Here is a 23399-nt window from a genome sequence, read left to right as displayed (position 1 = left end):
ATCTAGAAAACCACATGAAAGTCTTAAGGTGGTAACAGAAGCAATTAGTACTTTTCTTCTTCATTAGGAAGAGATCTGAGCTCCAAAGTGAAAAGTTTCCTGAGTTCTTTCACATATGAAAAACATGAAAAAAATAATCTATTATCTTTACTCATGTTATTCTGACTTCCACTTTATCAGCCATTTAGTAACTGGCAACTGGATCTTAAAAACAACACAGACTCTTACAAAAAAAAAAAAAGGGTACAATTAAAAAAAAATAATAATTCACTATTATTTCCTCTCACTAAGAACAAAAACCAAAACAACAGTTAATATAGACAAAAACAACATTCATCCAGTATGGGCTGTCTAGAGGAGCATAATTTGAAGATTATTTTAAAAGTCATTTTCCAGGAGATGATAGGTTCTTTCTTTTGTTTTCAGGGAAGTTCTTTGAGACACACCTAGAGAAACATTTTCTCATGTGGTCCTACAGACCACAACGCTAGCAATGTTTCTGAGCAGAAGTGTAAGCATTTGGAAAGAAGAGATAGAAGAGATAGAGGAGGCCACTCAAGGTTGGGCTATTGCTCCATGACTTCCTGGGGGGTGATGTTGGGAAACAGGTGCTGTCACCATCATTTCTCAGATGTGTCTCATCGTTGGTGAAGTAATTTTTACTGCAATATTTAACACAGTGTTAAATGATGTCAGCTTATTTTGATAGTAATTTGTTGCTTGGTGGTTTAGTATATTTCGGACAGTTTTCTTTAATTTCTTGGAGCATGTAATCATGTCTGCTTCCGGAGGTGAAGTTTCACAGTTTCTTAACATGCAGCCCTAAACAGGATATTCTGTCATGTAGCAAGAGCCAAAAAATAACCTGTTTTTTTTGTTGTTGTTGTGTTGTTTTTTAACAGTATGAATGACTTACATGGATCTATGTTAGTCTTCCATGTTCACCAATGCCTGATCTGCACTTCAAATCACTTGCTTTTATGTCCAGCCAAAGGGCTGTAAATACATGTAGCTCGCTCCAAAAGCAGTGCCTTCTTTATATTTTTATGGAAACTACAACTGATACAACGAGCACACTAACACTATTTGGTAGAGCAAATTCTCAGCTATAAAATGTTATTTTTCAATGTGGTCACCACCATTAGCTGTGCATTTTTTGCCAGCTGTGAGTAACAGCCTGCACGCCACGTTCCTCAGCTCTTCAGCTGAAACGCACCATCCACTGCCTCACCGTGCTCACATCCAATGTTTGGTCTGTGTAAGTGCTCAGCAAGCGTTCATGAATGTCAGTGGGTGCCACTTCTTTTGCATGGAGGAATTCAGAGTCACACCTCTGCTTCATCTGCATTTCCACGTCAGGCACCATTTTGTCAGTGCCCCTCCGCTGCCATCTGTCACACGGCAACAAAACATAACGGAATATTGGTGGGAAGGTTCAACCTCTACTTCCACACTACCAACATTTGGCATCGAGGGCCATCATAACACAGTAACTTTTGGAGCAGCCCTTGTATCTGAAGACCCTTTACAACAAGCACCTCTACAAGGATTATGAGAACTTCAGGACTTCCTTGTCTGTTTTGGACACAGCGAGCCAACACAGTTTGCTTTCGTTTTAACCTGGCCGTGTTGGAGGATGAGTTAAGACACTGTAGAAGCTGGCAGCCCTTTGCTCCACGCACTGAACTGGGCAAACCGACCATCAGAGAGACCGACCGCAGGTCCGTGTTGGGGCGGGTACATAGCGAGCTTAGGGAGGGAAGGGGGCGGTGAGGAAGGGTGGCGGCGGCGGCGGCGGTGGCGGGAGGGCGGGTCGCACCGCCTGGGGCTGATTGGCCGCCCAGTTTATAAGAGCTTCCCGGCCCGGGGCGGCGGGGTTGTTTGCCGAGGCCGGGGTGCTCCGTGGAGCCGTGTGTGGAGCCGACCCAGCGGAGTGCCCGCGGCGCCATGCGGCGCGCCAGCCGAGACTACACCAAATACTTGCGCGGCTCCGAGGAGGTGGGCAGCGGCACCGCCCACGAGAGCGCCCCGCCGCCGCCGCCAGCGCCTCCGCTGCCGCCACACCCGCACCCGCCGCCCGCCTCGCGCTCGCTTCTGGCCGCCCTCGTCCTGTTGGGACTGGGACAGGTGGTCTGCAGCGTCGCCCTCTTCCTCTATTTCCGAGCTCAGGTAAGCGGCGCCTCTGGCTCGCTGAGAATACGAATGATGGCAGTAAAGCGAAGGCAGAGACTTGGTCTGGTTCTTAGAGAGGCAGTGTGTTGACCCGGTGACCTCAGCTAAAGGTGGCGTGCGTAGAGTTGTGTGGGTAGGTGTGAGGGGTTCTCAGGGTGGATGGCAGCTCTGTGCTTCCCCTCCATCCAGCCCTGGGAGGGCTTTGCTTGTGAAGGCTTCCCCTCCAGCCCATGGGTAGGCTTTGGTTATTGATGATCACTTTTTGGTTGGAGATTTCCTGAGGCCTTCGGCTGTCGTACAGGATTCACCAGTGCGAGAAGCTTCTTAGAGGTGGATAGCAAACAGAAACATATCTGGGATGGTGTAGCTCTTAGCTTGGGCTGAGACACCTAGGAGTGGGATCCCCTGCGTGCCTGTAGGTGAGCCCAGCCAGGCTGCAGGTCTGTTTCAGAGGTAAGCGGCCTCTCAGAGGGCACAGGGAGATGCTTCTGCAGGGTGGAGAGCTGCTGAGTGGTTTGGGTTTTGGACAGTAAAGGAGCTCACTTCTTGGAAACAGCTGGGCTGGCTGCCTGCATCCCCTTGCCCTGTGCTACTCGGCCTCCACAGAGGAAATGGGGGGCTGCAGGGTGTTTGCTTCTTGGGGCCAGGTTGTGGATGCCTGCTTGGCTTCTCATCAGTTGTTCACTTGTTCTGCTAACGCAGGTCTGGTGGCCTTCGTAGAATTATTGCTGGTGTTGTTTTGTGCTTTCTGTTTGAAGTTAGTGGGAGTGAAAGCCTGTTTCTTCCGGTTGACTTTCTAGGTAGATGTGCTTGATCTTGATGTGGCAAAGGCAGGCTGGATTTCTTAACAAAGTGCACTCTGAAAATAACTGTTGCACAAGCATGTCTCCACTTAAGCAGATGAACAGTTGTCAAATAGATAATGACAATGCTGATCATTTATTACGTGGACTAACTCATATTCATTACCTGCGATGCCTTTATTTGCTGCTTTTACAAAAGCAAAATGTGCTCTTGGAGCAGTAGTATGGTACTTAATTGATCATATCCCATACACTTCAGAAGAGTGACATTTAATTCATGGGACTCGTAGTAAAGTAGCTTACAGCTACTTGTTTACCTGGCAGTGTCATAAATTAATGCCTACTTCAGTTTATGGCAAAGTGCTTTTCACTCTAGATCTGCACGAACTTGCAGAGACATCTTTTTTAAAATGTGGGTCATGGAAATGCACAGCTGCACATTGGTATACTAGTGAGCCATTGCAATCAAAATAATTAACACAAGTACACTTTTTAAATCCCTGTATTCCTGCTCTCTTTCTCCCCTCGCTGCCCTTATTCTGGATTCTTTCGAATAGGTTTGTGTCAGTGCTTCACACGTGCCCAACAAAGTGTAAAAAAGAATTTTCATACCATAAAAACTATGCTTGTTTTGCTTCCTTTATTTTAAAATTTACATAGTCTGGTGTAATTCTGCTTTTGGCAGTCTCTTTCCACTTTCGGGTTCTTATAAGTTTGGAGTAGTGTTGTTGGATGAGATCATTTGAAAATGTGAAGTTCTGAACAGACTCAAAGATGTAGCTAGATGTAGACTTGACTGAAACCTTGCCTGCAAACTTTCTAATGGTAAAAAAAAAAAAGAGTCTTTGCCACCACTGAAAAATAGACTAATAAGCATACTTTTGAAGTGGGTAATTCACGATAATAAGGTATGGTAATCCATATTTGTTCAATTTCTTATTGTGTAATAACACAGATGGGAGAGAAAGCGCAATAGATCTTGGAGGATTCTTATTTAACTGCCTTGCCAATTGTTTTATTTGTATGGGGCACTATCTGTCTGCTTAGTTTTGAAAAATGTGCTGTCAAATCTAATTGCATTAATCTATCTGCTCTTAAATTTAATTACCTAAATTCGCACTTTTTTAATAACAGAACTAAAGTACTGTGGTGTATTTGATTAAAAAATAATGGAAAAGTTAATAGTAGAAGTAGTGCTTCACAAGATATGAATGGGGTGGTGGGCTAACCAAATGTGAATTAGCAAGATTTGACTTTGTAGGTTCATAGTGAGAATTTATATGATTAAATGTGACTTATACATAAAACTCTAAGAGGCTGAGTAAACTCTGACTCAGTTTTACCATACACTTCTTTATTTTCATTTGCATAAAATCATTTGGGCCGGATCATGGCACAATATGAGCTGAGACAATGATTGAGGTTTTGGTTTTTCCTTAGTTTTGTTTATGTTGTGGCTTGAGCATTTGGAATTTCACAAGACACAAAACTAAGGCTGACACCAGATTTTCATGAGTAAACATGTTTGTGGCCAAGAAATAACGTAGCCCAACGGTGAATGAGACGAGGAGCTGGTATATTTGCTTAAAAAAGAAAAAGCTAGGAGTTGAATGCTGCCAATATTCCAGCAGTGACATTCTGAACTGTAGAAAGATAAAGGCTTTTCTTTTTTGGAGCATCTTGTGCAAAGTTCTGAACCCAGGGAATTAAATGCTGACAGAATGGGTTGCTCCTGGTATTTATTTTTGATCACGCTTTGTGAGAAATGTTTGCTCATGGTCAATGAGAACGCAGTCAAAATTTAGTTAGATAGTCCATACAGCTGGAGATGATGGAGACTTGGGCACAGCACAAGGTGGGAGCGCCGTGTGTTTTACGTAACTTTGTCACCTAGCAATGAATAGTCTTCAGAAGCTCTTCTATGTTTTTCATTCCGATCTATTTCCTTACTGTACTTAGGTCGTACAATGATACGAACTGGGTTTAATGCTGACTGAACCAGTGGGCGCTGAAACAAGCTGGAAGCGCTCAAAGCTAGATTTGGAGGTCGGGTGTCAAGCTCTTGTAGTTTAACCTGGAATTCTGAGCTTATTTATTTTTCTCCATTTGGGAAAGTGGTCTGTACAAATGTTGAGCATTCTGCTGCACCATTCACATTTAGATAAATGGGGATCTGGAAGACAGATTTTTACTACCATTTCATACATCTGTGGTATTCTGAGTTCTGCTGCAGTGTTTTTAAACAGTCTCCTTTCAGGCTTCATCTAAAATCTGTTGGCAGTGACTAACAGCAAACCACTTGCTAGAGGTCACCAGCACTTTCTGGAAGCCTGGAAGAACCTTTTCTTGGTAGTTAAGAAAAATAATGAAATGTAAACTGATATGATTAAACTGGAAGTTGGTTTAAGTTATGAAAACAAGGACAGTATAAATGGCTTATTTTAAGGAGAAAGTACAGAATGTGGTACTGTTGGAAAAAAAAAAAAAAGGCAATATTTCACTTATTAGATTGGTTGGATTGTATTGTCTTTCAAAACGAAGTGGACTTTTGTTATAAAATTGGCTCTTAATTCTAGAAATTCCTCTGGTCTCACCCGCAGTATTGGAGTTTATTTTTACTGTTTTGACTGCCTTGATTGACCTGAAAGGAGTTTAGAGGTGCAATTAAAATGATTAGAGATCCTGGGAAATGTTGGTATCGCAGGGCATTGAATGATGAGATCTCATTTCAAGGTCAGACACAGTAGATGTGTATACAAATACTGGCATGGTTAAAATAATGAATGTTCTCCTTAAAGAGGGTAATATATTTAGGATATTGAGCTTCCTTAACACGTCGTAAAGCTTTCTCCAATACTGTTGATGGTGTCTTGATGCTTCCAAGTTTGACATCTTTAGGTCTCTGTGCTGAAGGTCTCTGTTCAAGGGCTGCCCTCATGTTCCTTGTGAGCTAGCAAGCTGCTCTCTGTAGACCATTCCAGTATTTCATTTTGACTCTATGGAGTATCTCCTCAGAATGTGTGCTTGAAAGTTTTTGTTGTTGTTGTTGCTTGTTGTCCACAGCAATGGTTTTGGTGCTCGGTATTGCTGTTCACATCTATGGCAGCTCAGTGGCAGGCTTGCTGGAAGTATCTGTTCAGAATAGCAAGCTAATTTCCATGGTTAAGTTGTGAAGACTTGAGTATTCTTTGAAAATGTTCAAGGACTTCCAGGTAGATTAGCTGGCTCCATGATCAGAGCTTTGCCTTATCAGGCACAAAATCTCTGGATGCTTGTGGTTCATCAGGGTGGGTTACACAAAATAGGATGCCGAAGCCATCAGTGTTTCCATTAAGCCTTCAGTCTCGTAACTGAACGTGCAGAGATGTTGGTTTTTCTTTCTCAAGCCTTCAGCAGATAAGCTATGATCTGAATAAGTGCCTCTGCACTTGCTACTGCTATACTGGCATTGTGAGGCATATTTAATTACTAACGGGTGATAGCTGGATGTCTGTGCTATGTGCAGTTTGTCGTGATGGATGTTCATGCCCTTAATGACAACTGATCTTTCATAATCTCTTCTTTAAAACCTAGTTTTCTTGCCTACTTTTCAGAAGATGTGCTTAAATGCATCCAGAAAGTGTTGTAATAGTTTCTTACCAGTAGTATTACTGATGAAAGTGAGTATAAAAAGTGGTTTAGTGGTGGGTTGTTAGAATTAGGGTAGTATGGTTATGTTGCGCTTGGACTTGATGGTCTTTAAGGTTTTTTCCAACCTGAGCAGTTCTATGATTCTCTCTGCTGTCAGTTATCTGTTATGGCTCTCTCTCTGCTGTCCAGTGGTGTGTGTGGAATGGAGAAGACTTAGATACCAACATCATGTTGAAGGCACTGATTCCCTCAGGTCTTTGATAGTACCAATAGAAGAGGATACATCTGGAGTAGTGAACAGGAGACATATCAACAAACTGGATAGAGTCTATCAGATGACCACTGTGATAAGGAGGGGCTGTTGCATATCAGAAATGTGGAACTGGATTCTTTCAACCTAAAGAATAGACTGAGATGGAGTCTACCCACTGTTTCTGGCTACCTGATGTGGGATTGTATAAATGGTGAAGCTAGGGTCTCCATAAGTGCACAGCAAAACCAAGAGACACAGTCTATAAACTCCAGTAAGGAGAATTTCGGCTGCACATTGTTTTATAGCTTTACACAAGACAAGAGGTTAAATTGTAGAGCGCTTTGCCTGAAGAGATTGAATGGGGAGGTGCCATAAAGCTTTACTTAAGCAAGGCTTCAAACAGCCTGCCCTAAGTTAGAAGTTGGTCATGCTTCAAAGAAGGGACTGCACCTTTCTATGTTACTGTCCAACCCAGGTCATTCTGTATTGACTGCCTTTTAACAGCTGATGGTGGTCATTGTGTGCTACTGTTTTTTCCCTCTCCCTGCTCCATTTGTAGTTGAATCTCTCAGCTTCTGGATACTTGTGGAGCCTATGGGGAGAGAGAGTTTTAGGTTGCACTTGTACAGTTGTTGAAGCTCATGCTGCCTACCTGCTCCTTCATGCCTGTGCCTGTATTGGCTCTCATGCTTTTCTGACACTTGCAGGAAGTGGCTTCTGGGTGCTCATCCTTCAGGAAACTAGATCAGCAGGAAATCATCCCTGGTACTGGTTTAAAGAGAAGACTGAGAATCAGAAGCAGGATTTCATGGTGAAGAAGGTGAGGGCCCAGAGATGCTCTTTTAGATCTACTTGAGCAGCTAATGGGGCTGCACCAGCTGCTTTCTTAGTTGTTAGTGCTCAGAGTTGTAATAGCAACTCTATAATAGAGTAATAGCAGATCTTTTGTATTCAGCTGTATCAGGCCACCCCAGGAAGATGTTAAGGCCTCCAGGACATTGTGTAACTCATCTCAACCACTGTATTCAAAGCTGTGGCATCTGCTGATCTTCAGGGGAGTCTTTACTGACCTGTTCACTTCCCAATCTGCAGGGATAAGTGAGACAGCTAAATGATCTCATGGAGGCTGGCGTTGATTTGAATGAATGGGCAAACAGCTCTTGTGGAGCATTCAGTGAGCGGATGGTGATAGAGAAGGCAATTTGCTCTGAATGTTGCTGCCTGTGCAACAAATTTCTCTGCAGTGTGTGCGTGTTGGATAGACTGCATGCTGTCGACTCAAGTTTACCTTTGTAATCCCACCTTATGGTTTTAAGTCAGTTCGTTTTTTTGGGGGTGGGTTAGGAAATTCAATCCCTGTTCATGCGAACAACTGATACAACAAATCTGATTCGTTCTGGATGCTTTGCATTCTGCAAAAGCTCCTTTTGAAGCTCTGCTTTGTTCAGTGCTGTGTTAAAGGGAAGTGATCACTGGTTTGATGTTATCCTTAATGGATAATATTCCCTCATCATGATTATTTGCAATATTGTGATTCTTAGCTGTAAATTGTTTTGCTCATATATCGTGGAAAACAGTAGAATCAACTAGATTGATTCTAAATTGAAAGGGTAGATAACAGCAGGACAAGGGGAAATGGTTTTAAGTTGAGGGAGGGAAGACTTAGGTTGGATGTCAGGGGGATGCTCTTTACTATGAGAGTGGTGAGGTGCTGGAACAGGCTGCCGAGAGAGAGGTTGTGGATGCCCCATCCCTGGAGGTGTTCAAGGCCAGGTTGGATGGGGCCCTGGGCAGCCTGGTCTAGTATTAAATGTGGAGGTTGGTGGCCCTGCATGTGGTGGGGGGTTGGAGCTTCATGATCCTTGAGGTCCCTTCCAATCCTGGCCATTCTGTGATCATTGTGGTCCTTTTCAACCCAGGCCATTCTGTGATTCTATGATTCTGTACGTTCTTATTAGACTGGCAGATACAATTAGAGACCTCAGAGCAAGTTTAGACTGTGCAAACCCTTCTGATGTGAAAGCAGGCTACATGCCAAGATCAATTACCGAAAGCCTTAAGCTATCTGTGAAAGAAAATGCTTAATATCTCTTAAGTGTAAGGTATATGGAAAGGGGGAGAAAAGATGAAATGGCTTTAATAAAGTTTGTGCAGTTGAACTCTGCCAAGGCACAGTCTTGATCCTTAGTTAGATGACTGAGAAAGATATTCTGTTAAGACTCAGGAGCATTGAACTTAGAGTTTAAAAGTATATTTGGTTCAGTTACAGAAATTAATTGCTAAAAGTATCTTGCAGATATTTCAGATTTACTAAACTTTGTCCAATAGAGGTATTTTGTAGTAGTTTTATTGTCTTTCGATCTTCCTGAATTTGTAGCTTCTCAGCAACTGCTTTGTGCAGTAATACATCTTGCCTGCAAAACTTTTTGGTAGCTGGTTTCTGTACTTCTTTCTCCTCTTGGAAAGGATGAGTTAGATATTGCACATACATTCCATAGGTTGCTGCTCTTGACATCTGTGTGTCATCTTACAAACTGGTATTGACAGAGAAGATGGCTGTGAATGTTGCCTGCTAAAGTAATTTTGATGTTGCATTCAGTGGTCTAAACTAAACATGGAATTCATTATTATTGATTTTTATTCTAAATCAAATTATTGATTTTATTCTAAAGATCCTATCTAAGATTTTTATTCTAAAGGTTATTCTTTAACCTTAGAAAAGTCAAGTATCCAGTCTAAGCTAATGAGCTGAGTCGCTCCAAAAGATAATCTGTTCTTCTGTCTTACATGCCTGTTGGATGAAGTAAACCTTCCTATGGGAAACATTTTCTCTCTTCATTTCTTAGAATGAAACGTTAGATAATAAACAGAGCTAATTGCCAGAATTTTGGATGTTTGGAAATCCTGCCTGACTTAAATGTTCTTATTGCTTATCGAACAGACTGTTTAAACTGTGGCTATCTTATATTTTTGTTTCAGATGGACCCTAGTAGAATTTCAAAAGAAGATGCACACTGTGTCAGAATGCTTTTCAGATCTCAAGAGAGTATAGACATGCAAGACATGCCCTTTGAAAATCAAGAGGTAAAGTTAATGCCAGAATCATGCAGAAGGATGAAGCAGGCTCTCCAAAGAGCTGTGCAGAAGGTAAGTGGCAGATAATGCTTTCCTTTATTTTGTACTCTTGGTAAATCTAGCACAGTGTCCAACTTCTGCGTACAGAGGTAAGACTGCTTTGTTTGATTGATATCTGATGCTGTGTGTGAGATCCTAATGTATTTGCTTATGAACCTGCTGCTGGTTAACCAATTCAAACAGGTTTTAGTTTTGCTAGACAAAGTCTTGAATGCACACTGAGGAAACTAATCACAGTTGATTGGCCATTCTGACTTTTGAGGGGGAGTCTGTGTGGTAGTTGTTAAGAAAGGCAGTTCCACTTCTTTTTTTTCCACCCAGCCTGATCTTCCTGACTCTTCCTGAGAGGATTCTCCAAGCCAAGAATATTTGCAAGCAAAATATTGTCTGGAAGATGGAAAGGACAGTATGTGTTCTCATTTGCTCTTGTTTCTTAAACTTTCTGGAGTGCAATAGTTTTGACTACTCAGAATGAAGGGGTATCTCCTTTCCTTTTTTTGCTCACTTGCCCAATCATTGCGTGCAGACATTCCCATGGTGATGAAAGAGCTGCTTTGCCATACTGTGATAAGTAGGCAGTTTCTGCCCAGCAGGGGAGAATGACAGTGTTTCCCAAACTCAAATAATAAAGGTAAATTTGCCTTAATAAAAAAACCTAGGAGAGCTGACACTGACACAGTCACCTCTTATTGCAGTAAGGCTATTGTAGGCTATTTAAGAAGTTGAAGTGTTATAATTCTTGGTTTTCCTGGTTTACCTGGTCTGTTACTTTCATACATCTGCATATGACTGTCAGTTTTTTCATAAAAGATACTCTATTAGATTTGAGCTGAACTCATGCACTTTACAGAGTGTACTTGAGTTAATTATACACTGCTTTAGTTGTGGATGTTTCCTTTTAATAGAGTACCACGAGTGATAGATCTTCTTCAGAACAAAACTTTAAGGAGGATGGGTGCATGCCACCTTCTTTAAAAACTCAGAAAAAATGGATTAGCTCATAGGATTTGTTCATTCTTTCAGTATTTTTGAGACTCAGACTCTACCCTTACTTTTATTTTCTGTGCACTGATGCTAGAGTGCTCTTTCAAGCAGTTCCCTTGGCAGTAAGGAGCTTGTTACTGTAAGTGAATGAGAAGCTCTGTGTTCTGGTCATTTGCTGCTGGTTACTCAACAAAAAAATTGACTTCAGTGGAGGCTGCATATCCTGCCTTCCAGCATAGAGGTTAAATGCTGCAATGTCAGTGGCCAAGATAAGTAGTAAGTAGGATAATTTTTTTTTGGTCAATGACCATTAGTTCGAGAACAATAAGGTTTTCTCTGCCAAAGTAATCGGACTGGAATTCTTGAGTACAACAGAATGTATTAAGTAGCTGGGTTAGTGTTCTGGATGCTTTGTCATCACACGCTGATGACAGAAAAATAAAGATGGGCAAACGTTTGCCTGGGGTTACATTTGCATCTTCTCTATTTTTACTTCAGAAATGAAAGAAATGTTAAAACAGAATTATCCTTGGTGGTGTTCTGTAAGCTATGCTTTTCATTGGTTCTGCTATAGTGAAAGGCAGAGGTGTAGCTGAATGTTATCTCCAGTATGGCTAGTCCTTTGTGTGAGAATGTAGCCTATGTGACTGGAAAAATGTTTCCTATTTTCTCTATTTAGTTCACTTTCCTGAAGGAGAATCTAACCTGTGTTTTAAGAATAAGTATCCTTATTTGCATTGGCAGTGTATTAGGTGACTGAAGTGGAGCACTTCAATAGTTGTGTGATTTTTTTTTTTTTTTTCTTTAATTGTTTGACTTTTGCAATTCAAACTGTTCAGGAAATGAAAAGAGACAACTTTTTTTTTTTTTTGCTTAATTTTATAGTCTGGTTACAGCTTTTAGCTTACTACACTGATTCTCATCTGTTTTGTTTGTACACCTGTAGACGAGTGTTTAAAGCAGGGGTTCATGTTGCCAATACTCTTACAAAAAAACAGTGTAGTAGTGCTGCAAGGTCAGATCTAGAAATGTCTCCTGAAAAAAAAATTCCAGAAAAAAGAAGCTGTTTAGGGAGCAGCTTACTCAGTAGAAAATGCACATTCAATATTATTGCATATAAACTTTCAAGCAGACAAATAATATGCTTTCCTAGTCTTTCTGTTTGCTTTTTTTTTTTTTTTGTATATAACCCTAAAAACCCTTTGGCAACCCAGATGCACTAACCACATTTCTTATGAAGTCTATTATGTGTCTGAAGTAGAAAGGACTACAAACATATCTTGGGTCAGTTCATGAGTGTCTTTTTTTTGGCTGTCTTCCCAGCTTTTAGCTTCTTGGGGAGTACAGGCATAAACTAGTCCCCTCCATGGCAAAAAAGCACTTTGTTGGTAGACCTCCAGGGCAGAACTTATAAAGAGATACATATTTTTAGCAGACGTTTCAAGTGCATGTGGTTAGGGACAAACTGAAGGTTTTATGGGTGACTGTTTTAAGCTGACAAAATTTCAATTTCCATACTACAACCTTACATGCCTTTTTTTTCTGCAGGCAGTAGAGTACTCATTTGAATAGACACTGCACTGCTAATTTCCATCTTCTGAAGAATATTTACTTTCTATTTCACTTCCTTTCTGATTAGCTTTCTTCCGCCAAGTTTCTGACAAGATACTACTTCTTGATATTAACTGAACTTGAAACACTGAGAAAAGAAAAAGAAACACCCACCTAAAGGAGCCTTAGCCTTAGTCACAACTTCCTCAATTTGTGAATATATTAAGGGTCTCTTGTGGTTGGTCTCAAAAGGCCACTTGTAGCTACTCAGAGTAGATCATGAGATACTGTATAATCAAAGAGGAAGAAAAAAACCATTCACAATTCACTTGTTCTCATGTAGCCTGGTCCAACCTTGGACATAACTGGTGGGATAGGACCTGTGGCATGGAGGTTGGAGATTGATGATCCTCGAGGTCCCTTCCAACCCAAGCCATTCTGTGACTTGTGTTTTGAAGACCTGAGATGCTGGTGTGGTAATAGGTCTGATAGTTGCTTGAGGCTTAAAACCTGCATCCTGTTTTGCATGAGGAAAGAGCGGTTCCAGATACTTCAGATGCTTACAGCATGGTTTTAGCTTTCAAAATTCAGAAGTTTTGCAGCTCCCTGATGGCCTTACAATTTTTTTTGAAGTAAGGAATAAGTATTTTTTATTTGACAGATGGCTTGTGTGTTGTTTGAACAGTGATTGTATGAAAGAGTTTGGGATATGGGAAGCAGACCAGCAGAGTTGACGCGGTGGGCAGTGAGCAAATGACGCAAAGGTGTACAAGTGCAGCTTATTGGAAGATGATGTGTGGTGTGAGTTTTTTGCAAACACTTGTTCTAAAAATAACTGCTTGGTAGCACGCTTTGCTGTGTGGTTCAAAGTCTTGAGAGAATCACTGGTAATATTTTGTCAAGAGTTCTCATGCTCATTCAGTTATGTCTTAGTTACAAGATCTGTTGAGCTGTTTCTGCTTTCTTAATGGTAGCGTGCACTGTGAGAAAGTATGAGGTACTTAAAGGCATTCAGGTGCTCACTAAGAGGGCATCTGTAGACATTCAGATAGCACAGTCCTTACGTCTTTCAGGATCAGAAAAGCAAGTACAGGTTTAGTTCTTCTATGGCAGGTTGTGTAAAGCAGATGTCTCGGAACCATAAAAAGTTTTTTTTGAAAGTCAAGAACAATTTTGAAGTATATATTCTTCATGAGGAAACCCACAACTCCATCCTTGTTCTTTATTAACTAGTGCCTGCATTTCTCCCAGTTTCTTTCTGGACTCCTAGTCAACTGGAAAGAAAAAATTTTAGAATTTTGTGGGGCTGTTCAGAATTAAGTAAAAAGCTTGGCACTAGTGCTGGGTTTGGAGAAATCTGCTGATGGAGGATATTTGTTTTCTGGTCACAGGCTAACTATTAGTAATCCACTGACGCACACAAAAGATTCATTCAACATGAGCCAGACTCAGGTGGTTCGTAAGTGTATTAATGTTGGGCTCCTTCTCTCCCCTTTTTTTGCCATGATCACAGAATTTGTAGGGTTTGGAAGGGTCCTCAGGAGATCATCTAGTCCAACCTCCCTGCTAATGCATGGAGAGTAGTAGAGACTAGAGTAGTTTGCAAAGGAAAGCATCCAGATGGGTTTCTAATAGCCCAGAGGAGATTCTTAAGATGTTTCTGAGCAATTTTTTCTAGTGTTCTGTCACTCTCAAATTAAAGAAGTTTTTATTCTTGTTCATATGGAACTTCCTGTATTCCAAGATGATGCTTGCATCTTTCATTGCATATTAGCCTAGATTCAAGAAGAGTACAAGAGTGTTCCTGTCAAGTCCAGTCTGCAGCTTGGTGACAGAGTTGCTCCTAAGTAGGAAGAGAGTGATAGGTAGATTGAAGACCATCAAGATCAGGAAGACAGTGGAGTTGTATCTTCCTAGGTAGCTGTTCTGCTCACCAAGTAGTAATATTGCAGATGAAAAAAAAACACCACTAGTTAGAAAAAAAAAAAAAGCTCATACTACATTTTGTGAGGACTGCAGCCTTTCTGCATGGAAGATACACTGAGTCAGACTGCAAGGTCTCAGAGGGTAGAAGCACCAGCTGCTCAAGCCAGAGCATCTTTGGAAACATGCAGAAACAGAACTCTAGGTTCCTAAGGAAAAAAAATTGGTTGCAAGAAAGATAGCAACTGGCCAATTCAGGGACTTCAAGGGCTATGCAGTTATCAGGTATGGGATTTCATTTAGTACTATTTTGGATACTAGAAGATTAAAATATATGTCTTCTTGAATCTGTACAACAATCTCTCCAGACAAGTGCATTATCACATGTCCCAGAAATAAAGGATCCTTAAGTAGATTCCACACTCAAAATGTCTCCATTAAGAAAGGAAGAAAACGAAGTCTTCCCTTTCTGGGGAAGGTTTGGGGGGAGTTATAGAGCTGTAATGTCTGAGAGTCTAGTCTGTCTCACAACTTTTATGCTATTTTCTCCGGATGAGGTCTTAAAAGGGCGCAGTAGATGGGAGCTATCATCTCCCTAGCCCTGCTGGCTACCCTTCTTTTGATGCAGCCTAGGATACTGATGTCTTGGCAGGCTGAAAGGGCATCCTGTCAACACATTTCCAGTTTCTTGTCCACCAGGATCATTAAATCCTTCTCTGTGGGGCTGATCTCAAAGAGTTCTTCTCAAAGTCTAGGAATGCCTTGACTCAAGTGCAACACCTTGCACTTGGCCTTGTTGAACCTCATTAGGTTTTCTTGTGACAACTTTTTAAGCCTGTCCAGGTCCCTCTGGATGGCTTCCTTCTGTTGTGGTAACTACACCACTCAGCTTGATGTCATCAGCAAACTTTCTGAGGGTATGCTTGAGCCCACTGTCTTGTTGATAAAGATGTTGAAGAGCATAAGTCCCAAGAGGAGAATGGCTTTAAAAGATAGGAAATTTAGGATAGATATTACAGGAAAATCCATACTCAGTGGTGAGGCACTGGATCAGGTTGCCTGGAGAGGCTGTGGATGCTCCATCTCTGGAAGCATTCCAAGGCCAGGTTGGATAGGGATCTGGGTAGCCTGTCCTAGTGAGTGACCACCCTGTTCTTGGCATGGGATTTGAACTGAATGATCTTAAAGATCCTTTCCAACCTAAGCCATTCTTTGATTCTATGACTTTTATCACCTTAGTACTTAGTACTTGTGATTTTTCTTCTTACTACTTCGTTAGAAGTTAGAGATCAGGTGTGGTTAGAGGCTGATGCTGGTGCACAGCTCCTAGAATTGAGCTTTGCTGCTAGAACTGATGTTGCAGTAAGAAGCTCGGAGAGGGGAAGTGAATCTGAGTGGGGGAAGATGGATGTGGGTTTTGCTGCTTCTGAAGTTGCGATTCTTCTGCTTTTCTTCTTGTCTCTACAGCAAAAAGCATTTTTAATGATTCATATCTACAAAATCAGCATATCTCTGCTGAGGTAGTATGCTTTGATAGTCATACTACAACTTCCATGCTGCTGTGGCTTTCCATTTTGGTTTAACATTTAGACACCTACTGAAAGGAGAAAGGGTACAGCAGAGCTGTTACAGATATCATGGTGACTTTAGAATTACATAAAAGCAGAACTTCAGGTGTTTTCAAAGCAACGTTTGAAATTCTAGAGCACGGCAGTGATAGAGAATACATGGAATATTGCTGATCTGGTCAAATCTAGGTGTATTATATATACGTGGTTTTGAATTAGATAACCAACAGTACAGGAGACAAAGACAGTACACAGGACCACACAGGTTTCAGTGGTAAGAATATGATTTGCTTTTGTCTGCAGTAAAATGTTTCCTTTTACTAAGCCTCTTCATGGTGGTTGCATGGTATGGGGTAGTCTCAATAGCAAAGAATATTATCCTTATTTTGTAGGAAACAAATAGGGAGAGTCATAGGGAAATGGGACAGTACTGAGGAATAAACCTAGCAGTGCAAAGCTTCTAACAAAAGCATGTTGTTTAGATTTTTGAAAACTGCTGTAGGTTTTCTCAAGGAGAAAGCAGGGGTGGATTGTTGAAAGCAAGGCTTTCTGTGGTGCCTGATATTTCTGCTGTTCTTGGCTTTGGGTTACATGGACTTCATTCATGTTAAAATTAATCTGCAATTTTAGAGAATGTGCACTTCCAGACTCTGGCACCCAGTCAACTCGGCCCAGTACAAATGTGAAAAATGCTTAATTCTTCAATTTCTGTATACCTTGTTGTAAGTGAGACTTGGCTGCGAAACCTACTAGTCTTGAAACCTCTCCTGTTAGTGGTCAAGCATAAAGGGTGGAGGTTTCATTTACCTCATCATCAATGAAATGCAGTGCTTAGCTTTTCTCAGCGGTGTGATTACATAGTAGTCTCGATGCAGAGCTGCCTCTTTCATTACCTTTCAACTGCGAGTAATTAAGTCAATTCATAAGCTCTGTGGTTTTATGGGATATGTTCTTAGCAATCATTGTTACATTATATTTAGTGAAACATTTCAAGTTCAATAAGTGGAAATAGTTGTAAATGTAAATCCTCTAATCACTCTTCCAATAAATGGTGCGGTGATCTTGCAAGCCAGCATTCCTATGATACTGTGTTCTAATTGTACAAACTGCAGTGCATAATATTAGAGGAAAAAAAGACAACATCAAAGCAATATATTTTTCTCATTTTAGGAAGTCCAGCGTATTTTGGGAAAAGAGCCGCCAAGACCAGAAAAAGGTAGGTGTTGGTTTATGAATGAGAAATAAGATTTTAATTCTAAGCTTATTTTTTTTCTGATGTAATGAAAGTCTTTTTATTCCAGCTGCAATGGAGGCAATAGGAATGGAACTGTACAGGAGAAATAAGCCAGAGAAGCAACCTTTTGCCCATCTCATTATTGATGATAAGAATATTCCAACTGGTAAGTTTAAAGTGAATACTTCTAATGCTACCATAAATGAACTCAATTACTTTTTGTTAAGTGCATTGCTCTTCTCCTTTATGCAACCAAACCAAAGGGGAAGCTCTCTTGAGGCCTGAAACCTGAGATTTTCAGCAGTCTACTCTGGAGACAACAGAGGAAGCTGAAGGAGTCAGCTTTTTGCCTGGAGGGATAGGATTCTTTCTCCCTACAAGTGCGTTTTCACTGCTCAAATCTAGAGCTTAACAAATGGGGAGCCTAGATTTTGATTTTACTTGTACTGATGTGCATTGCTGCATTAACTTTCTAGGTAATTAACTAGCATTAGGGCAGGGGAAGCATTGCTGTTGTTCTCTTTGTTTTCTTTTTTCAGCACAAACTGTAGGAGCTCTTAGAAATACAGTGCCAGTAGTAAAACTACTTTGTTTCTCCTTTAAGCAAGTCAACCCCTTGCCAGTGCAATGAGTTGAGCTCATCTGGCACATGGGTTGTGTCCTTTGGATGGAAGAGTGTTGCCAGACATTAATCATGAGGACAGCTTCTGCTGATGCTGTGAGCATTGCATCAGTGAGGGACTGCATCCTTATAGATAGCTGGAACCACGAACCTTCTACTGATTGTAAGGCACTTTGCTGTCTTATCACTACCCACTTAATTGGGTGGCATAGAGGTTCATGACAGAGATTAAGGATGAAGGATTTGCTTGTGGGTCAGTAGGTTTTGTTTTTCCCTACCCTGTTTTCTTTGACTGCAAATTTCTATTTTCTTCCTATGTTTCCTCGCCCTACATGTCTTCTAAATTATTTTATGCCATCTGTGAGTCTTAGCAGATTGGTTTTCAGCATTTTAAGTTTTGTTGTCATCAGTGACCCAGAATGAGCAACGTCAGGAAAAAGAATCAGTTTTGTAACCATCAGACAGGGTTGAGTAGCCTGCAAGTGAACACCCACCATAAATAAGCACTGAATGTGTTCCATCCACCTGGTTCACAATAACTAAAAACCCCAGATGGACTTTTGCAGTTGAGGAATGTCAGGGAAGGGAGTGGAAATAACCCTTCTTAGATCTTGGTGTCCCACCCATCATTTGACTGCAGAAGCCATGGTGGTTTTGTTTGCAGTGTGTATTTTTTATGTTTGTTGCCTTAGGCTAAAGCTAGATGCTTGCTGGTTACTTTTTCCAAGAGCTTACTTTAAACCTTACCTAAGTTTTAAAAGGACAACAGTGAATTTTGGTTTATAAATTGATTATAGAAATTAGTCACAGCTTAAAGGAGAAGAGCACAAATGTAAATAGATGTAAATGTTAAATATATCATTTGGGATGTGAATTGGTACCTTTAACTGTCTAAGGAAACAGTGTAGTATTTTGAGCTATTTACAGCTACAGGTTTGGCTTCACTGCTGCTTGCCTCCAGAAAAGGTTTTTCAGAGTAGACAGAACTTTAGCTCTTTCCTCAGGCTTTATTTATACCTGAATGCTGCTGCAATGCAAAGGAGTAATAAATACTGTGTGTTGTTCTTCCGTTACCCTTCCATCATCATCTTTCTTACTAATTAATTCTACTGGAACTCAATTATGTTAGTTTCAGTTCATACCTGCTGACATCTCAGATGTCGTCTAGGTTTTTTTTTTGAGTAACCAGAAAGACTGTAAATTATCTTTTTTAATGCTTGTTACCTTGTCTGGAAGGTTACCTTAGTCATTATCTTTGACTTCTGCCTTTTCTGTCAACGTAACTTGTCTTTTGTTATTTTTCCATGGCTCCATTGTAAGTTTTGTCTCAAAACATACTGTGTTACAGCAATTCTGACTGTCCCATAACATGGGATTATTATGTTTTAGAGTTTCAGTCACAGCTGACTTGGCATTTGTACACTCTGGTTTTCTCCTCTGCCTGTGTTTTGGGATATTTATTTTGGTGTCTCCAGATTTGGGTGTGTTACTCCCTGAAGTCCTGAGAGCCTGCTTAAAAATTGCATGCATCTTTGTGCTCTGTCACTGGCTGTGCTGAGCCTCTTAGAGCTCTGAATTGTTGCAAAACATCCATCTACCTTGGTTAACATAGTCTTAGCATTTTAATCTAGGTTGAAAGAGGCTTCTAGAGGTCATCCATACTAATCTCCTGCTCAAAGCAAGTCTAATTACATCAGTAGATAAGGTCATCCTCCATCATGTCTTGGTCTGCCTTTCCACCTAACTGTGGATGAATGATATGTATTGCTCTCAGCACTGGAGTGTGAACCAAATTTCACCCATAGTTGCCTTCAGCATCACAAATGCAAGTGACTAAGGCACCTATTTTCCATCTTCCCCTTTCAGCAAATCATGCATTTTCCCTGAGGACTTCTTTAGAATTGCTACTTAGTTGTTGAGTCTGACAACTAAAAAGTTTACTGGCAGGTAAATGAAATCTGCGTGTAAACTTCTTGGTGTGCCAGCAGTCAGTCACAGTATGCTGGCATGCCTTTCTGCTTGGTCGAATGTATACATTCCTGTTCAGATCTCTGATGTACTTCTGTCCTTTTCCAGTAATGTAGGCCCTAATTTCTTACCTATCTTCCTCATTTTCAGGGTAGCCCAAGTTTCTTGGGGTAGTATTTCTGATAGGCTCAACACTGTGTAAAAGAAGTCCTACAAAACTTCTTCAGCTATCAGTAGTTCTTCTGAGATGGGCTCTGGTACCACTTCCTCAGCATTCTCTTGCAGTTGAATAATTCCAGGATAAGAGACTTAGTTGATTGATTCCAGAATTCTTTAGAAGTACTACACAGAATAAGGCTTATCTCTGTATGAATTTGTTTGGATAATTTCTACTTGGCTGCACTGGAGCCATAGGGGAACAGCTATTTATGTTCTGCTATTAAAGCCTGTGCTTTGCAGAATTTTTTGTGGAGGGATACTGGAAGGTTGTTGTTTTTTTTTCACTCTGGACTGCCATTAAAGTATTCCATTCGCACGCAAAAGTCACTTGTCCTTGGCAATTAGACTCGTAGCTCTCAAATTCCCCTGTCTCTCCTTACCCTCTCTTATTTATGCACAAACAAATCCAGGAAATGTCTTTAATCAAATGTACCTGAGGCTGTTTCCCAGGATGCTTGTGAGCACTGGCAGTTCTCTGGGTGTGCCTGGGTACATGTTTGGAGCACACCAAGTGGCCTTGGAAACTTTAGTGGAAATAGATTGCTTTGGTTTGATGTGGAGAAGATAGGGTACTGAATGTTCCTATCAGGCAGGTAGATGCACTGGGAGCCGAAGATTTGCAGTTCACTGATGCCTGTGCATGCTATGGTTTAAACTACTGCTATGGTTTAAACAGAAATGGTTTTTGTTTGGAGGTTGGTAGTGGTTAGGAGAACAAGTTGTCCAACTTCCATCTGTTGTGCTGTGCATTACGTGTCTTGTGAATAAATAGTAAGTTGTAGTGGCTGTTCCATTCCGTGATGCATCTCAGGAAGAGTCAGGGCCTGTGTGTCTTCCCCAGAATGGTGCTGGTGTTCCTCTGTGTGGACATGTCTGTGGGTCTTCTACACCTCCTATTGCCTGTTTCTGTTTTTTTTTCCTGAGAGCTGAGGTGGGTGCTAATAGAATGGCGCTGGAACTGAGGAGGTGCAAGGGAATGTGAGGTTTATACTATGGGAGGTGTTCCTCATTAGAGCAGTGTCTCTGCACAATACATATGCCGAAGTAGCCATGCTGCCTGGGCTGGTGTTGCAGTCTGCTGCTTAACACTGACACTAAAACCAAACTGAGGTGTCAAATGTGCTGTTTGAAAGGAATGCTCCTCCTGAATCCCTCAAGACATCTCTTAGCTCAGTAGGATCTAAATGAAATGACCTCTGAGACTTGACCTACTTGAAACCTCTTACAAGTGTGTCTACTTGAGGACAGCAAACAGGAGGTGCCTTTCAGACCAGAGTTCCTGGAAGACATTTGCACCTGTACATGTGAAGTTAGCATTCAGTGACAGTATAGAGCTGACAAGTCTAAGCATTTCTAGTGTCTCAGCTACTCTTTCACTCCCTTTACAGAGCATTCAGTCACTTCAACAGTTAAGGGACTTGTTGACCAGCCTCTCATCATGGAGGCAGAGTAGAAGAGAGTTATATATGTAGTAGTTCAGTAATGCTTGCTTAGATGTGCTCTGTTAATTGTTTTTGGTAATCAAACAGTAACTGTATATTTAGATTCTCATGCATGTGATGCTATGTGGAGAGAGAGGGAGAAATTACAGTGGTTATCGTCTTTCCTAATTTGTGGCTCTCCAGCTTAAGGTAATTTGAGGGGGATTTGTTCTCCAAATTTGGAATATCAACTCATTGTTTCTAGCTGGAATCATCATAGAATCCTGGGTTGAAAAGGACCACAATGATCATCTAGTTTCAAACCCCCTGCCACAGGCAGGGTCACCAACCAGCAGACCAGGCTGCCCAGAGCCACATCCAGCCTGGCCTTGAATGCATCCAAGGATGGGGCATCCACAACCTCCTCAAGCAATGAAAGACAGGCTGTCTAGAACAAAGCTTTTCTATTACTATTAATTAAAAAAAATTAAATAAATAAAAAAAATTGAGGTTTTGGTTTTTAAATGTTGAGCTTTGTGAAATATTTATAAATAATTTTTTCCCCCCCCTCTCTTCAGGAACTCGCAAAGTGAACCTTACATCTTGGCATCATGACAAAGGCCAGGCAAACTTATCAAATATGACGTTCAGTGATGGGAAGCTGATTGTTAATCAAGATGGATTTTACTACCTTTATGCCAACATTTGTTTTAGGCATCATGAAACTTCAGGAAATCTGACTAAAAGAGGGCTTCAGCTGATGGTGTACATGACTAAGACAAACCTTAAAATAAGGCGCTCTGATGTGTTGATGAAGGGAGGAAGCACCAAATACTGGTCAGGGAATTCAGAATTTCATTTTTATTCTGTAAACATAGGAGGATTTTTAAAATTAAAAACTGGCGATATGATAAGTATCCAGGTATCAAACCCATTGTTACTGGATTCATCACAAGAAGCAACTTACTTTGGAGCATTTAAAGTAAGGGATTTAGACTGAATCTTCTAAGTGTACTGAAATATTAGGGGGGGTGGGGGTTTGTGGTCCAGACACAACTTGAAGACAGAGATGAAAATCTTTTGCAACGCAATTGCATCTGTATAAAACATATATCTCTAAAGACACGTTTTGCCCTGTGCTGATTCTAGCAACAGTTCCATAAATCAAGGATATAATAATGTAGATCTCCTGATTCAGTCTTATGCTAATTTTACTTCCTATGTTTCCATTGGCTTTGGTAGAATTACGATTTTACATTGATTTAACTGAAAGTAGAGCAATTAATATTACTCTGTTTCCACACCCTGACTGTACTTTATAGCCTGTGCTACTCTTGCAAGTATTGGCACAAACAGGGCAGGGCAGAAACTGGCTTCCAGATTGAGTTTGGTGCTCAGATTTGCTTGGGGCTGGGTGTTCTGACCCTGAGACAGCAAAGATTGTGAACGTATGACTAATTCCATTGCATTTGATGTGGTTTTTCACATGTTTAGTTAAGCATGTTCTTGCTTTGCTGGATTAAGGTTGGAGCTTTCAAGCCCTGGCAGAAATGAGTTGTACAACACCTAAACAGTTCAAATTAAGTTTTTTATCTGAATAAAAGGGCTATTCCAGGAAGGAGGAAGATCATCTGGCCTTGCAGTTCTAAAAGGTTAATTACAGGTCATTCTTATTGTTGCACAGCTAATTGCAAATACAGATTGCCAAAGTACAGTATGCCTTTAAAGTATTACATTGTGCCAGAACCTGCAAAGACATTTTTTAGACAAAAAAAATATGTATTTTTATATTCTGTAATATCTAAAGTTATATTTCAGGTGTAATGTTTTGTGTAAAGAAAAAAAATGTAAATTATATTGTCCTATAGTATTTGATACGAGATATTTAAATTCTCTTGCTGTTTGTATATTTAATG

The 23399-nt window shown here is 40.8% G+C and overlaps 1 protein-coding gene across 1 annotated transcript; it reads left to right on the top strand.

Moving 5' to 3' along the window:
• Positions 1-1947: 1947 nt before the first annotated feature.
• Positions 1948-22483, top strand: TNFSF11 (TNF superfamily member 11; the record flags this gene model as incomplete). The annotated part of the gene is made up of 5 exons (XM_079546316.1): positions 1948-2169; positions 9838-10005; positions 17190-17235; positions 17321-17419; positions 22062-22483. The coding sequence occupies 5 exons, from the start codon at positions 1948-1950 to the stop codon at positions 22481-22483; spliced, it is 957 nt and encodes a 318-aa protein (XP_079402442.1).
• Positions 22484-23399: the final 916 nt, after the last annotated feature.

This window comes from Tetrao urogallus (genome assembly GCF_951394365.1).
Source record: "Tetrao urogallus genome assembly, chromosome: 1".
Classification (NCBI taxonomy): domain Eukaryota; kingdom Metazoa; phylum Chordata; class Aves; order Galliformes; family Phasianidae; genus Tetrao; species Tetrao urogallus.
Note: the sequence above shows the minus strand (reverse complement) of the source record. Positions and strands in the feature narration are given on the sequence as shown.